Here is a 17338-nt window from a genome sequence, read left to right as displayed (position 1 = left end):
ATTTTCGGACGACATACTATACTATGACGTTTTTGATCGATTTTGGACGACATACTATACTATGATGTTTTTGACCGATTTTGGACGACATACTATACTATGACGTTTTTGACCGTTTTTGGATGATATACTATACTATGACGTTTTTGACCGTTTTTGGACGACATACTATACTATGACGTTTTTGACCGTTTTTGGACGACATACTATACTATGACGTTTTGGACCGATTTTGGACCACATACTATACTATGACGTTTTGGACCGATTTTGGACCACATACTATACTATGACGTTTTGGACTGTTTTTGGACGACATACTATACTATGACGTTTTGGACCGATTTTGGACGACATACTTTACTATGACGTTTTTGACCGATTTTGGACCACATACTATACTATGACATTTTGGACCGATTTTGGACGACATACTATACTATGACGTTTTTGACTGATTTTGGACGACATACTATACTATGACGTTTTTGATCGATTTTGGACGACATACTATACTATGACGTTTTGGACCGATTTTGGACGACATACTATACTATGATGTTTTGGACTGATTTTCGGACGACATACTATACTATGACGTTTTTGATCGATTTTGGACGACATACTATACTATGATGTTTTTGACCGATTTTGGACGACATACTATACTATGACGTTTTTGACCGTTTTTGGATGATATACTATACTATGACGTTTTTGACCGTTTTTGGACGACATACTATACTATGACGTTTTTGACCGATTTTGGACGACATACTATACTATGACGTTTTTGACCGTTTTTGGACGACATACTATACTATGACGTTTTGGACCGATTTTGGACCACATACTATACTATGACGTTTTGGACCGATTTTGGACCACATACTATACTATGACGTTTTGGACCGATTTTGGACGACATACTACACTATGACGTTTTTGACCGATTTTGGACGACATACTGTACTATGACGTTTTCGACCAATTTTGGACGACATGCTATACTATGACGTTTTGGACTGATTTTGGACGACATACTATACTATGACGTTTTTGATCGATTTTGGACGACATACTATACTATGACGTTTTGGACCGATTTTGGACGACATTCTATACTATGATGTTTTGGACTGATTTTCGGACGACATACTATACTATGACGTTTTTGATCGATTTTGGACGACATACTATACTATGACGTTTTTGACCGATTTTGGACGACATACTATACTATGACGTTTTTGACCGTTTTTGGATGATATACTATACTATGACGTTTTTGACCGTTTTTGGATGACATACTATACTATGACGTTTTTGACCGTTTTTGGATGATATACTATACTATGACGTTTTTGACCGTTTTTGGATGACATACTATACTATGACGTTTTTGACCGATTTTGGACGACATACTATACTATGACGTTTTTGACCGATTTTGGACGACATACTATACTATGACGTTTTTGACCGATTTTGGGACGACATACTATACTATGACGTTTTTGACCGATTTTGGACGACATACTATACTATGACGTTTTCGACCAATTTTGGACGACATGCTATACTATGACGTTTTTGAACGATTTTGGACGACATACTATACTATGACGTTTTGGACCGATTTTGGACGACATACTTTACTCTGACTTTTTTTTACCAATTTTGGACGACATACTATACTATGACGTTTTTGACCGATTTTGGACGACATACTATACTATGACGTTTTTGACCGATTTTGGACGACATACTATACTATGACTGTTTTGACTGATTTTGGACGACATACTATACTATGACTTTTTTGACTGATTTTGGACGACAAACTAACCTATGACTTTTTTGACTGATTTTGGACGACATACTATACTATGACTTTTTTGACTGTTTTTGGACGACATACTAACCTATGACTGTTTTGACTGTTTTTGGACCACATACTATACTATGACGTTTTTTGACCGATTTTGGGACGACATACTATACTATGACGTTTTTGATCGATTTTGGACGACATACTATACTATGACGTTTTTGACCGATTTTGGACGACATACTATACTATGACGTTTTTGACCGATTTTGGACCACATACTATACTATGACGTTTTTGACCGATTTTGGACGACATACTATACTATGACGTTTTGGACCGATTTTGGACGACATACTATACTATGACGTTTTTTGACCGATTTTGGACGACATGCTATACTATGACATTTTTGACTGATTTTGGACGACATACTATACTATGACGTTTTTGATCGATTTTGGACGACATACTATACTATGACGTTTTGGACCGATTTTGGACGACATACTATATACTATGACGTTTTTGATCGATTTTGGACGACATACTATACTATGACGTTTTTGACCGATTTTGGACGACATACTATACTATGACGTTTTTGACCGATTTTGGACGACATACTATACTATGACGTTTTTGACCGATTTTGGACGACATGCTATACTATGACGTTTTTGAACGATTTTGGACGACATACTATACTATGACGTTTTTGACCGATTTTGGACGACATACTAACCTATGACTTTTTTTACTGATTTTGGACGACATACTAACCTATGACTTTTTTTACTGATTTTGGACGAAATACTAACCAATGCTATTTTTGACATATTTTGGACGACATGCTATACTGACGTTTTTGACCGATTTTGGACGACATACTATACTATGACGTTTTTGACTGATTTTGGACGAAATACTAACCAATGCTATTTTTGACATATTTTGGACGACATGCTATACTGACGTTTTTGACCGATTTTGGACGACATACTATACTATGACGTTTTTGACCGATTTTGGACCACATACTATACTATGACGTTTTGGACCGATTTTGGACCACATACTATACTATGACTGTTTTGACTGATTTTGGACGACATACTAACCTATGACTTTTTTGACTGATTTTGGACGACATACTAACCTATGACTTTTTTACGTTTTTTTGGACGACATACTAACCTATGATATTTTTGACATATTTTGGACGACATGCTATACTGATTTTTTTGTCAAATTTTGGACGAAATACTAACCTATGACCCTTTTGTCAAGTTTTGGACGACATACTACCCTATGACTTTTTTGTTAAATTTTGGACACAGTCAATAATGCATCAATTTGAGGTAAAACTCAAAACACAACTGTGTAAGTTTGATAGATTTTATTCATTATTTTACATCAGCTATACAGTAAATGTGAGTGGAACACAACGTCATGATGTGACGTCTCAGGAGGGAGCGTCACTGTTACAACACAGATAAAGACACAGTGGTGTCATGACTTTGTTTTGTTTAGAAAAGAAGTATAGGATAAAAGGTGATGATGATGATCTCTGGTGTCTTTTTGACAAAAATGTCGGAAGGGACAAAATCTGCTTTGCCCTTTTTAAGTTAGAAGAATTGGGAGGAGCTTCAGATCTCGTCCACAAAAGGCGTCTTCACGAGGTTGCCGCAGGACGCCATGGTCTTTTTTCCGGACACAAATTTGCTGGCAGCCTGGAAATATATATAGATACATGTAAAACATTTAATATTACAAAGCATACCTTTAATTGGATTGCAAGAATAATCCAATTAATAATTGACCAAATAAGGGCTGGGTATTGATTAAAAATACTAATCTAGACAATTGTATTAAATCTGTTAAAATAAAAAAAAAATACATTAGAGAGTACTATAAATAGGTGATAATATCTACAGTATATATCTCCCAGCCCTTGTTCGAACAATCAAATGTCTTACGTTAGCAACGTCAGTCAGGGAGACATTGTCGATGTTTTTGGTGATTTCCTCTGGTGACGTGTATGAACCAGCAGTCAGTGCCTGAGTGGCCATGGCCTCCAGCAAAGCCTCTGGGGTCTCCAGAGACATCAGCAACTGTCCCTTCAGCTGGGCCCTGGACGAGAGACAAAGAAATGCTCACGGTAAGACACGATGGTGTGAAAATCATTGGAAAACATTTAAGGAAAGGTGAAAAAGATTCAAGTCTGAGATGGACTGTTCTGCTACAGATTATTAGCCGAGTGTAGGTGAGTTTTCATACAGAGTTCTGACTCTTACTAAAAAAAATGTCATAGTATTATGACATAGCATGTCATCCAAATTGTGACAAAAAAGTCATAGTTTAGTATGTCGTCCAAAATCACTCACAAAAGTCATATTTTCATGTTGTCCAAAATCACCAAAAATGTCTGTAGTAATTAGTAATGCATCACATTGTTTATTCATCATTTATACTGTTTCTGTGATGTTTGTCTATTTTGTGTGAAGTGAAACAAGTCTTACTTGGCTCGAGTGAGGTCAGCAGCTGTGACTCCACCATCAGCGACAGCTTTCACCTCAGCAAGAGCGGCCTTTAGCACCTGGACAGAGGAAGTCATTTGTTAAAACTGTGGTGATCAACTGGTTAATGTGCTGACTGAAGGAAACTCACATCACCAACAGCTGCAGCCTGGGAAATGGTGTAAATGCCAAACAGACCAGAGTCAGAGTAGCTCGTGTTGAAAGCACTGACCTGCAAAAAAAGAGAAAAAGAAACAATTTCATGTTTTATGATAAACATGGTCACACACTGCTATAGCGAGCCAGGAAAAGCAAGTCTTTACTATGGACCGACAGCCACTCACATCAAATGGATCAGTGGTTGCCTTGGAAACCCCCTGGACCAGTTTGTTGGTGGTGCTGGAGCCTCTCTTGACATGTGGACCAGCTCCCAGGACGTGCTGCAGGACACTGAAGGCCAGAGCCTCGCTGCTGCCCACTGCTGCTGACTGACTCACCACAGCTGAGTGGAGCAGGCTGCTGCCGGTGCTGGCCAGACGGGCCTCACCTGAAGACGAGCGGGAGGAGAACAAGGCTTAAAAAGGATAGTTCGGGTTTAACCGTTCAAATAAAGGCTCATCTCATGAAAATGTTTGTTGCTTTTTCTCATTGTTAGACGGCCTTTTCCCGCTGAAAAATTAAGTTTGTAAGCCGCCAACTCCCACACAAAAGTCCATAGAGAAAATCAGCACATTTTAAATCACAGCACATGGCTGTTATTGATCCAATGCTGTCTCTGTTAGAAATTTCCAATGTTATTTTGTGACTTGTATGGTTGAAATCCTCTGTTCTGATTTACGTAAGTGATGTAACGAGGCAGCAGTAGATGAGCAACACCTGTGTCCACATACACTGAAATTGTACATTTTCTCTATGGACTTTGGTGCAAGAGAGTAAGCGGTTTCTAAACTTTAGTTTCAAGCTGGACAACAGCGACTAACAGCGAGCAAAAGCAGAGACTGAAATAAGAGAAGATTTTATTAAGTGAGACATTTGTTTATCTGTCCAAACCTGATGCTGCTCACAGGCAGGTCCACAGAATAGTATAAACATTTTTCATGATGCGGGTCCAACTCACCTCCACGATACTGAGCTGTGGCTCCTGTGGTTCCTGCTCCACTGCGGATGTTGAGGAACTGCTCTCCAACTTGCTTCAGCACAGCATGGTCAACACCTGGAGTAAACACGAACAAATCAACTTCATGATCTTTTCACGCATACTTCATATCATCCACTGCCATAAGATAATCCTCTTACCGAGTCCTACGAGAGCCATCCGTGCACTTGTGAAGTTGTTCTGGACAAACTGGTGCAGCTGCAGGAAAAATAAAAACATTAGAAAAACACAGCTAACGCCACAAGTCCAAGAAGAATCAGTGAAAAACAACTCACGTGTTCAGACTGGATCTTGCCAACCATGTGGTCTGGACAGTACAGAGAGTTGCACAGGGCGTTCTTGTAGGCCGCTTCATGCAGAGCTTCGAGCACAACTGGAAGAAAGAAAGAATGAGGGATGATCATAAACCATTTTTCTGTTTTTTTGTTGAGTAATAAAACCATTATATCCATCTACCTATCTGAGTGTTATGGGCAGCGATGGCTTTGTCAAGCTTCACTCTGGGCGTGAGGTCGGACACCTCCCATGGACGGAACTCTGGGGCTGTCGTAACGTTGATCAAATACTCCATCACTGTGTCACTGCAGATCAATAATAAAGATGAGGAGATAAAAAAAAACACATTAACAAGCAGCTGAACTTTTACTTATAGTAGAGATTGTCTTAATTTATATACATTTACATACATTACATACATTTAAACACTTCTCTGTACTCAACCAACTGTCAACACTCTACAGTTTGAAGCTGTGAATCCACAGGGTATACAAATATTTCATAACAAAAGCCTTTTTTTTTTTAAAGAATGAATGAATACATGTAACTGAAATACCTAAGTGCTTTTACTTTGAAAGGGCTGCAGGACATATATGTGACTATTACAAAGATACAGACATAGAACCTATGGTCAAGGATAATTTTCACAAATTATTGCCAACAAAGGCAGCAAAGCAGTGTGGATTATTTGCTCTATTTAGCAAAGAAATAGTTAAAACTGAATAGTTTTGGTTCAGGACATTCGAGAACATCCGTCATTTCCAGGTTTGAGAAAGAGTTATTGACATTTTTCGACATTTATGATTTTACGGACCAAATGACGATGTCCAGTGTGGCCCCAGCCTCTCTCACGTCTGATTCATTTCCATACAGTAGCATCACAAAGACTTACACGTCATCTCTCAAGCAGTCGACGGTGTACGTCATATCCTCTCTGGTTGAAGTCACGCTGCAGAGAGAGATGAAAACATTTAGACACTCATTCACAGCACTTTGTGATGACCATTCTTTCTCTCATGGTTATTGACCTCAGGCTGCCTCCCACTGCCTCGACACCACGGCATATCTTAAACGCTGAAGCTCCTTTGGTTGTCTGCAAAAATAACAAGATGAACAATAACATCACCCATTTTTGTCAATGAGGTACAATGATGTAGTTTGATTTCTACAAACAGTTTTTTGGACAATAAAAGGACAACAGGCCTGTTCTGTAAGTGTCATACCAGGTTGGAAGCGAGTCGGAGGAGATGAGTGACCCCCTGGTTCTCTGGAGTCTCATAGCGACAGCCGGCCCTGACAACTACTCCGATCTTGGAAGCTGGGGAGTAGTTCTCAAGTGAGGCGATCACCAGTCCACTGGGCAGTCTGGTCACCTGGACAGAGAGTTGCTAAGATCAGTTAGATTTCTCAAATGACATTATATTTTTAGTATTATAAGATATGAGACAAAGGAAGATTATAGATGTTTATAGGTCATCTCTTCAGTGCCACACCCTAAACCAAACTAGACTAGACAGTGACTCTCATCACATACATGCACATCCAGGTAAGAGTGCGCAGCCACAGGAGAGAGCTTGAGGCCAGCTAAGGGCTGGACAAGGGACTGGCCCGTTCTGGCAGCCGCATAGTAGCGTTTCTGTGGAGGAGAAAGACAAGTAAACCACCACTGACCTGCACATCCTGAGGGTGAAACTTTACGTGTCCGGCAGCCCCAGTGGATTCCACCTTACGGGCAGCCTGGGCAGCATAAAGCCTCGTCTGGGAAACACACAATATAGACAGATGGAACATTATGTGTTGCTTGGTGTTTACTTGTACAAAGACAATGAGAGAAAGCAGGAAATCAGAGGCAGTGGGTATTGTGAAATTGTGCAATAGCTTTTGACAGAAAACCACACTTAAGACTTATGTTTAAACAACTGACAAAAATAATTTTACCAATACTTTTACAATCTGTTCTGGAGATTTCAGTTACATCACTTGATCTTCATTCAGAGTTAACTCAGGAATCCTCACACTAAACAACTACTGTGCATTTTAATTAGGGATGGCATGATACCATTTTTTTGTGTCCAATACTGACATCACAAACTTGAGTCTTTGCTGACATCGATGAGTCAGACCCTTTAAACAATGAAGCTGTTAACAAAATATTTGTGCCATTTCAACCTATTTCTAAGACATAATTATCCAACCACGTAATAAAGATTCTTCTCATTTTGATAACACAATTAAGGCAACGACTATTTAATTATTGCTCTAATATACGAGTAAATTGTGAACTATTTAGATAATGGATTTATTGGTTTCAGTGTTTATTCAATGATTAAGACAACTTTCTCAGATTTTTCAGCTTTTTAAAAGTGAATATTTTCCGTTTCAGCTTCTTTGCTTGTTAATATATATAATTTTTGATAAGACATTTGGGAACATCGTCGTTTCCTGGTTTGAGAAAAAACAACAACATTTTCAACATTTTCTGACATTGTATGGACCAAACAAGTACTCAATTCATCTGGAAAATAATCGACAGGTGGATAAATTAAATTAATTAATTAAAATAATCATTAGTTGCAGCCCTTAACAAAACGCACACCATCCACTCCTGAAATACATTGGAAAAAATCAATGTTCAGAGCAGCTACATAGTGATAAGTCTATGTGATGTGCTCTCAATACATTTCCAGCAAATGCACAAAGTTAAATTGCTTTTTTTAAAAGGTTTATACTAGTACATGGAGTAAATACGTATTTGTAGGTGAATTAATTAACACAATACAGTAATATATTATAAAATATGACAAAAGGCTATGACGAAGCTCTGGTGTTGTATTTCCCCCACCGGTTCACTATTGTAACAGAAAGCACTGCTTTTCTTATGGTTGTTTAATTGAAAAACGGTAAATGAAAATGTCCAAGTTCAGTTTCACACTAAAGCTGAGTTTAACGGATAATAAATAGAAATGTCAGATAAAAGAACAACATTAGCGGATGCTAAAACGAGAAGCTAAGCTCTCATGTATGCTTGAAGGTTGAACTAGCAGCCAAATGGGTGAGGTCCTGGTTTATTAAGTGAGACTGGGTTACACATATATGAGTGTTCTATTCTTATAAGTGTTAGGACGACGTGTTTTTATTTAATCATTTTAGATGTTGCTTGATGTTGATATTGGTTAAACACAGAGTTACGTCAGTTACGACTCAGTTTGACCGCTTCCTTCTCTCGCGTCTTGTCCTGAAATTACCCTGAATATTAACGCCTTCCTTCTAAACAAACAGACTGACAACATGCGGCTGCGGAGTCGAAAGATGTGTCTACATATAATTACACACGAATAACGTGGATTTGTAGTGAAATCTTACTGTTAAATGACTGATTCCCCGGATCCCCTTCATCTTTTACCCTCTCTCCTTCAACTAGCGCCGAGAAGCAATATGGCCGCCACTCAAAGTGCCCTACCCAGAATGCACAGCGTGCGTGTTCCTCCTGTCTGACAAACGTAGCAGAGAGAGCGCGCCCTCTGCTGGCCCGGAGGGGAACAACCTCAAATGACGCATAATACGTAATGTAAACTGGATCAAACTATCATAGAGCTGCAACTAACGATTATTTTTTAGAATCGAGTAATCTGTAATCTTTACCAAACCTGAAAATCATGATGTTTTCAGTTATAATTATTTTTGTTGTCAAATGGAGCAAAGAAAGCAGAAAATATTCACATTTAAGAAGCTGAAACTGTTAAAAAAAAAAACTCTAAAACCGATTAATCGATTATCAAAATAGGTGACGATTCATTTAGTCATAAATGTTTATGTTAATAAATAATCGAATAATCGTTGTAGCCCTGAACTATACCAACAATATAGTAGAGAATTCTAATTTATAATCACATATTTTTAAATATATTACATATAATAACACATTATGAAGAATTGTGTGTGTTTTGTTGTTATATTTCCTGTTTTAACATAGTTTAGATCTGTTTGTTTTTCTGATTTATATCCCTTTTTTTAAATGATTTTTGTCTTGTATTTTTCCATTTTTTTATTTGTCTTTTTGATTTAAATGAATTCATTAATTCATTTAAATCCTTATACATACTATATTTTATTATTGGCTGATTCAGTAAATACATTTGCATTTTAGTCAGTGTTTATTAATCATACCTAGAATTCTCTGATTACAGGCCCGTAGTTTTGATTTTATTTAATTTTTTTATGTATTTATTTAGTTGGGTTTTTTTTAAGCGGTATTTCCGGTTGTTTTTTTAGCTGTGTTGTCCCGCCCACTGACTGCGCGTGCGCAGAACCTCACACGTGTTACAAACGTTTTGGACTCGCTGCGTGTTCCACAGTTCTCTCCCTCTGAGACTCAGCTCAATAGATAAACAAAGTATAACTTTCGAGTAAAAAGAGAAAAAAAGCTCTTATTTTCTTGCTCTTTTCAAACCTCGCTAAAGGAAGAAGAAGAACTCCTCCGTGAAGCTTTTCGCCGAGAGGGTCAGAAATAGCACAACACAGCTCACAATGGTGAGTTCTGAACACGCTAACCAGCTAGCTCACTGTTAGCGAGCTAAAGACTGCGCAGCGAATCTACTTTTATTTTTAAAATAACCTCATTTACGCTGCATTTTGTTTTTCAGTATTTATTTTGTGTTTGGTTCATGATGTTAAAACGTGTGTTGTGTGTTTCCGTGTTCAGACTGAAGCTCAGGTGAATCCGAAGGCCTACCCGCTGGCTGACGCCACGCTCACCAAAACCATCCTGGACCTGGTGCAACAAGCGTCCAACTACAAGCAGCTGAGGAAGGGAGCGAACGAGGGTAAAGAACCGTTATTTTGATAAAGTGACGAGTCTGTCATTATTGTTTAGGGATGGTCAAATATTGGAAAAACTAAAAAGTAGTTCTCAGATTTTTTTTTTGGGTTCTTACAGTTACTCCATATAACAAAGAATAATGTTTGGTTTGTGGACAAAACACAACATTTTATGGATCAAATGATTACTGATGAATCGAGAAAATGATTAATTGATTACGAAAATGATTGTCAGTTGCAGAATTAGTATCCAAATATCAGGAAAGTTATTTAAAATCTTATTTGATTTAACCCTCGTGAAGTTTTCAGTTTCTTAAAAGTAAATATTTCATGGTTTCTTTTTAAAACTGAGTAATTTCTGTTTGTGGACAAAAACAGATCATCTTTGTTATGGAAAGCAATTGTTAGATGCAGCCCTAGATCTGATATTATCCAAAGAAGTTACTCAATGTTAAAGTCCCCTTGTTTTGTCCACAGACCAAATTAAATTAGTTTTAAAATGTATTTTTTCTCAAAAGTAAACAGCGGAAAAGAAGTAACTGTCTTTTACCTCTATTTTATGATTGAAAAGTTTTGATGTGTCTAATAAAATCAATCTTTCTGCGCTGTTAAATTCAGCAAAAATCAACATACTGCTTTGTCATTTGTAGTAAAATGTTCATCTCTCGCTCTTTCCCAGCCACCAAAACCCTGAACAGAGGCATCTCTGAATTCATTGTGATGGCCGCAGACGCTGAGCCTCTGGAGATCATCCTCCACCTGCCGCTGCTCTGCGAGGACAAGAACGTGCCGTACGTGTTTGTCCGGTCCAAGCAGGCCCTGGGCCGGGCCTGCGGGGTGTCGCGCCCCGTCATCGCTACCTCTGTCACCATAAAGGAGGGATCTCAGCTCAAGCCGCAGATTCAGTCTGTGCAGATGGCTATTGAGAGACTGCTGGTGTGAGTTTTTGCTGCACTGATGTGACAAAACGTCTCCTGGAAAAGGAAAGAGACAACAGATTCCATTTTGAAAATAATTCTATGTTCTGTTTGATTAAAAACAGTTTTGTTTTGTTTTTTTGCATGGAAAATAATTAAAAAGCTGTTTTAATTTGTTTGGAATGGAATCATTTGATTCAAAATAAACTTTTTTTATAATATACTGTATATAATAACCTCATCATTTCTGTAGTCCTGTAATTTCTCATCTCAAGATGCTTTAAGTTTCCAGGGCAACAACATGGTAAAAAAAAGAAGGTTTAATCTATCTGGTTAAAATTTAATTTCACTAGTTCTCAAACTGGAAATAAAGCAAACATCCATCCATTTTCTACCGCTTTATCCTCCACATGAGGGTCCATGGTTTTGATGAGATTGTTCTCCCGATTGTTGCCTTTTGTTTCTAACATAACACATTAATACCCATAATTCATCTACTTAAACCTTATTCTAAAATATAAAAAAATTATATATTTTTATTATCGAAAAATTATTGTTTCACACATTTCTGATAATAAATAAAATACATATTGATTTTAGAACCAAAACTAGGGAATTCTTGTCAGCAGCACAATGTTGAAAGATAAAAATATACCCTATATATTTACCTCTTTTTACAAAAAACATATTATATATGGTAACTAAAGATAAGTACCTATTGCATGTCACTATACCAAAGACGATGTAGGCATATACAGTATTATATTATATACTATTACGTGAATGAATTATGTAATTATTGAATTAATTAAAGGGTTAAAATCTTTCCAAATGAATTTGTATTTGATATCAATAATTTACACAAGAGTATTAGGTCCACATGAAAAGAAAAATTAAAAGAAAGAAAAAATAAATAAAACCACGAATTCTGAGAATAAAGTCAGAATTCTGCGATTTAAATCAGAATTCTGACTAATCTCAGAATTTCTCTTAATTTTCTCTTAATCTCAGAATTCTCACGTTTTTCTCACAATACGCTGTTTAATTTTTTTTTACTTTCACTCAAAATGTGTTTTTTTCACATGTGTCCCTAATACTCTTCCATAATAATTAGGTCAGATGTATGTGGGGGAAAAAAGATTTTTTAGATGAATATATTCCACTTGTCTTAAAACCGATTACGACTTGAGTTGTGAGTGTTGACCTCAGTCTGCTCTGAAGTTCGCGTGCACTTTGCCTGAAGTTAGAAAGTTCAGTGTCTTCTGTGTCGCTCCTCCCCATTTCTCTCCCTCTCGCTCTCATATCTCTTTCGCTCTCTCTGCGGATCGACCATTGGACGCGTCACTCCGTTTTCTACTCCTCTTGTCTGGGTTGAGTCATGGCGGAGCCTCCGGTTCTCCTGTGGGGCTCTGAAGTGGAGGAGCTGCTGACTTACACCGCGCTGATCCCGCGTTTGGAAGAAGCTCTGGCTAAATTCTCCGCAGGAGACAGAGCTGAAGTGCTGCAGCCTGTGCGCACCACAGTGCCGCTGAGCAAACACCGCGGGTAGGCTCCTGGAAGTACACTAGTTCAGGGGGTTTTGAGATGGGGGTTGTATGAGGTACTTATTGTGCGCTCCATGTGCTGTTGTAATGTAATTAAGTACAAATATTTTGTTGCTGTACTTAAGTATAGTGCCTACAGTAAGGCTAAAATACACTGTGTACAAACAAGTGAAATCCATTCAAACTGCATTTTTTTGATCTCACTTCCATTCAAATCTAATATAAGCATTTTATTATATCTGGGTGTCAATCTGGAAACACAGCAGGTAGGCTCCTGGAAGTGCTCTTTAAAGGGGTGGTTCATGTATGAGGCACTTATTGTGCAATCCATGCAGTGTTGTAGTGCAACAACTTTTACTTTTACTCACTCCTACAAACTATCTTTGTTACCAAATTAAAAAAAAGCATGTTTACTTAAATATTGGAAGTTGGACTTAACTGGAAAATCTCCGCAACTCATTCAGAGTACTACGGTTCAATCCACTGTCAGCTTGGAGAGGGAGACATAAGAAGTGGAACAAAGGGACACCAGAGAAAATGCTGAGTCATCTGTCCATTTTCACATTCATCTGTGGGGATGGAAATATTTTGTAGAAGGCCCTAATCATAGAAGGGACCTTCACACGTGCACCCTAACAGAGTAGCTTAAATAGAGATGCGCGTTATACTCACATGAGATGATTGCAGTTGTGACACATATCTGTTGCAATGTGCACTGACTGCACTGAGCTTGTTATTATGGGTGTGTCATATAATAAGCATAAGCAGTTCCTCTTATTCTCGATAGCAACACTCTGCCTCATACAAGCCCTCGTCAAAAAACCTTAACAATGGCTTTAAAAGTCTGATAATAGCACTGACGTCTGACCTTGTTTTACATGTCCAGGTTCATGGGGCTGATGCCGGCCTACATGGAGAACGATGGGGTCCTGAGCACAAAGATGGTGTGTTTCTACAACAGAGAGCCTGGTTCCACTTTACCAGCCACTCAAGCCACCGTGGTGCTGCTGGATCCTGAGTATGGTAACGTAAAGGCTGTAAGTAAATCTGGTGCATACCAAAAAAAAGTAACATTCTTCACCTTAAGTCCAAAAATGTGCACTCAATTAAAATGCATATTTTTAATATAAAAAATGTTTGTTTGTTTTTTGCATTTTAACCCATTAAATGCCAGTTTTCAAATGCAATTACACAATTTTTAATCCACAAAATTTGCTATATTTTCCATACACTATACAATGGTAAGGTTTATTAAGGCAGGTAGCTTAGTCTGGGTTCTGTCACAGATTTTTGCAGTTTTACAATAAAAAACTGAATAGGCTTAAACTAGCCATTTATAATTCAACACTGCTACCTGCTGGATTACCAAGAAAACTACAGCTATGTCAAACAATGAAAATGGTTCAGAATGATGATTTTTCTAACCTGCAGGTCATGGATGGTGAGGCCATCACAGCCATGAGAACGGCCGCGGTCTCTGCTATCTCTGCCAAGGTACTGTATATTTTCACATCGCAGCAGCCATATGTGGATTATTCCTATTCATGTCTGAAAAATGAAACAAAATCTTTCAGGTTATTTATCCTTTATAGTATTTTTGTTGTGCAGCTGTTGATGCGTCCAGATGCAGAGGTGCTGACCATCTTGGGCACTGGCAAACAGGCTCTGAGTCATTACAACGTCTTCACTGAAATATTCTCCTTTAAAGAGGTAAATACAGACACGTGTTGGTCTCACAAAGGGGAGAAAATAATCCAGTATCAGGTTATTTAGTTATAACAATACATACTTCACCTCAGGTGCGTGTGTGGAGCAGGTCCAGAGAGAGAGCAGAGATCTTCAGCAGATCCGTTTGCGGTCCTGTGATGGTGTGTGCCTCAGTGGAAGAGGCGGTGAAGGGAGCGGACGCCATAGTGACGGTGACCAGGAGTACTGAGCCAGTGCTCCTCGGTCAGTGGGTCAAACCAGGAGCCCACATAGCAGGTGGGAAATTAAAAAAAAAACAAAGTTGTCTGATTTTGTCACCCCATATGAAAATGTGTTAGGAACCAACTTGCCAGATTGAAACAATTAAAAAAGTGGTTTGGTGTTTAAATATTGGGTTTCAAATCAAACTGGAGGAGATGAAAACACACATATACCGTAAGTGGGGACCAAAGCAGCTGCTAAGCAGCATGTGTATAGAATGTTATTAACATTTTCACCATTTTTAACCCAGTTTACTGTACACAAACAAACAAAGCCAGTTTAGCCAGTCCTGCGGACAGGAGTCTGTTCTTCTTCTCTACTTTATTTCCTCGTCTTTAGCAATTTTAACAAGTGTCAGAGCTTTTCTGTGTGTCTTTACATCCAGGTAAGACAAACCAAAGACAAGTAGATTTTACACTGCTTTTCAACTGCACTGTGGTCTTAAGTTTCTTATTATGTTTATTTATTCTCATTCATACAGTTTTTGCTCTCGGCTAATGACCAAAACAAATTCATTGTCTTGTGAGAGCTTCACTTGGGCAGTAAAACCGTACTCAAATCCTGGACACAAGGCTGAAGAGAAATTGTCTCCACACACAAAAAGCCCCAAACCTGATGTGATGTCCTGAGTGTGAGTGGATGTTGTGACTCAGTCAGTAAATAAAACCAGTGACGTCACATGGTTTCCTTCTTCCTGTTGCCGAGCAGCAGTAGGAGCCTGCAGGCCGGACTGGAGGGAGCTGGATGACGCGTTAATGAAGGAGTCGGTCGTCTATGTGGACAGCAGAGACGGCGCGATGAAGGAGTCTGGTGATGTCATCCTCTCTGGGGTCAGTCTGTCAACTTTTGATGATAAGAAAACTGAAAATTCTGCACAATTCAAAGATATTTTTCTGTGATTGTTTTCAGGCGGAGGTGTTTGCAGAGCTTGGAGAAGTTATTAATGGGACTAAACCTGCACAGAGAGAGAAGACGACTGTGTTCAAATCCCTTGGTAAGAGCTACCCGGATCTATAAATCCATATCATACAGGAACTATGAAATATTTCCAGCTCAGTACATTAAACATTGTTTTTTATGGGTTTCTCTTTAAGTTTGAATTGATTTGTCTTTTTAAAACCAGGAATGGGAGTTGAGGACGCAGCATCTGCAAAGGTTGTATTCGATCAATGGAAAGACAAAAACAGCAACCCACAAAGTGGCCTCTAATATCAGCTTCTTTTTTATGGCCACTACATAACTGTTATAACATAAGAATGATTTAGATAAGAATAGATTCAGCTGCAAGGATTTCATATATACACGGTGCACTTTAAAACATCAATAAAAGGTTTTTACTACAACACACACATTTCAGGTGACATTAGGTGCTTTAATGAACTGGACTGTGATCACTTTTGTTTACATTAGCTTCTAATTTTGTCCTCACATGCAACTGACATTGGTTTAGTTATTGACTAGTCATGTTTGAATTTGACTTGTTAGATTGTAACACAGTAAAACCACAATGTAACCTTTAATTTCAGTGGTTAGCAAGTTTGCTCATGTTAGCTTCTAACTTTGTCTTCACATATAACTGACATTCATTTAATTATTGACTATGATGTTTGAATTTAGCTTATGTTACATTATGACTAAACCACAAGGTAACCTTTAATCTCAGGTTGGTTTTTTTGTGACTGCCTCATGTTAGCATGTTTGTTCATGTTAGCTTAGACCTTTGTCTTCACGTACAACAACAGACATTCGTTTAATTATTGACTAATCGCGTTTGAATTTGACTTGTGTTCAATTGTGACTAATAAATGTCCTGTTTATTTAAATGGTTGCTGTGTGGACCTTCCCTTCTTTACACTGCACTTCTCGGTGTGACCACTAGGTCACATTAGATTAGAAGGAGATTAAGGAGTCACTACTATTAAACCTAAAGACTTAAAAAACAGCTTCTGTGGCTGAAGACACCAATAAACCATGACAAAGTTTTTGAAGTCAATTCTATGGCTAACTATAAATCTACATCCCAATTTCTGCGTCTCACAATAGTTTGATATTGAAAATGTGTTCTCCTCCTGTCAAACTGTAGTTTTCTGGACGCAATCTGAACGAGAAATGCTACCAGAAAAAAACTGATGAATTTGACACGTCTCCGAGACAGAGATGAGGGAGAGAAAGTTAAGATTTAAATCAGAAACAGTGTTGTGGAAGTCAATAGTGGTTCCATGTCTTCAAGCAACAAATCTCGCAATTTGTTAAAGTTAGTGCTGTCATTCTAATGTAGCACAGCCCCAGCATATAACCTTTAATGCAAC

At 38.1% G+C, this 17338-nt stretch overlaps 3 protein-coding genes across 4 annotated transcripts; 2 read left to right on the top strand and 1 right to left on the bottom strand.

Annotated features, from left to right (window-relative positions):
- Positions 1–3215: 3215 nt before the first annotated feature.
- Positions 3216–9267, bottom strand: LOC131448057 (cytochrome b-c1 complex subunit 2, mitochondrial). 2 transcript variants are annotated; one of them, XM_058620129.1, is made up of 14 exons: positions 9146–9267; positions 7454–7540; positions 7006–7155; positions 6811–6875; positions 6675–6731; positions 5963–6087; positions 5782–5879; positions 5647–5704; positions 5468–5563; positions 4695–4897; positions 4502–4582; positions 4354–4430; positions 3811–3964; positions 3216–3564 (listed from the first exon to the last, which is right to left on the bottom strand). In XM_058620129.1, the coding sequence occupies exons 1-14, from the start codon at positions 9176–9178 to the stop codon at positions 3481–3483; spliced, it is 1368 nt and encodes a 455-aa protein (XP_058476112.1). In that variant the 5' UTR covers positions 9179–9267; the 3' UTR covers positions 3216–3480. The 2 variants fall into 2 exon arrangements, with proteins under 2 accessions (XP_058476112.1, XP_058476111.1); XM_058620128.1 differs by lacking the exon at positions 7454–7540 and adding an exon at positions 7317–7418 and having other exon boundaries at positions 9146–9244.
- An 819-nt stretch (positions 9268–10086) lies between these two features.
- snu13b (SNU13 homolog, small nuclear ribonucleoprotein b (U4/U6.U5)) lies at positions 10087–11738 on the top strand. Its single transcript, XM_058621216.1, has 3 exons — positions 10087–10312; positions 10485–10605; positions 11280–11738. Exons 1-3 carry the CDS (start codon positions 10310–10312, stop codon positions 11540–11542), a joined length of 387 nt encoding a protein of 128 aa, XP_058477199.1. The 5' UTR covers positions 10087–10309; the 3' UTR covers positions 11543–11738.
- Positions 11739–12804: 1066 nt separating this feature from the next.
- On the top strand, positions 12805–16852 carry crym (crystallin, mu). The gene is made up of 8 exons (XM_058621127.1): positions 12805–13062; positions 13948–14098; positions 14493–14555; positions 14670–14771; positions 14861–15044; positions 15738–15859; positions 15939–16023; positions 16153–16852. The coding sequence occupies exons 1-8, from the start codon at positions 12896–12898 to the stop codon at positions 16236–16238; spliced, it is 960 nt and encodes a 319-aa protein (XP_058477110.1). The 5' UTR covers positions 12805–12895; the 3' UTR covers positions 16239–16852.
- Positions 16853–17338: the final 486 nt, after the last annotated feature.

This window comes from Solea solea, chromosome 21 (assembly GCF_958295425.1).
Source record: "Solea solea chromosome 21, fSolSol10.1, whole genome shotgun sequence".
NCBI classification, from domain to species: domain Eukaryota; kingdom Metazoa; phylum Chordata; class Actinopteri; order Pleuronectiformes; family Soleidae; genus Solea; species Solea solea.
The sequence above is the reverse complement of the archived record's forward strand: the minus strand, read 5'-3'. Positions and strand labels throughout refer to the sequence as shown.

Bases quoted from the DNA above. Each gene is read 5' to 3' on its own strand.
- LOC131448057 (XM_058620128.1), bottom strand. From the start codon at position 9,178: ATGAAGGGGATCCGGGGAATCAGTCATTTAACA. The intron at 4,898-5,467 runs GTGAGTTGGACC...GCTCGTCTTCAG, and splicing joins CACAGCTCAGTATCGTGGAG to GTGAGGCCCGTCTGGCCAGC. The intron at 3,565-3,810 runs GTAAGACATTTG...ATATATTTCCAG, and splicing joins CCCTGACTGACGTTGCTAAC to GCTGCCAGCAAATTTGTGTC.
- snu13b (XM_058621216.1), top strand. The intron at 10,606-11,279 runs GTAAAGAACCGT...GCTCTTTCCCAG, and splicing joins GAGGAAGGGAGCGAACGAGG to CCACCAAAACCCTGAACAGA.
- crym (XM_058621127.1), top strand. From the start codon at position 12,896: ATGGCGGAGCCTCCGGTTCTCCTGTGGGGCTCTGAAGTGGAGGAGCTG. The intron at 14,772-14,860 runs GTAAATACAGAC...ACTTCACCTCAG, and splicing joins AAATATTCTCCTTTAAAGAG to GTGCGTGTGTGGAGCAGGTC. The intron at 15,860-15,938 runs GTCAGTCTGTCA...GATTGTTTTCAG, and splicing joins GTGATGTCATCCTCTCTGGG to GCGGAGGTGTTTGCAGAGCT.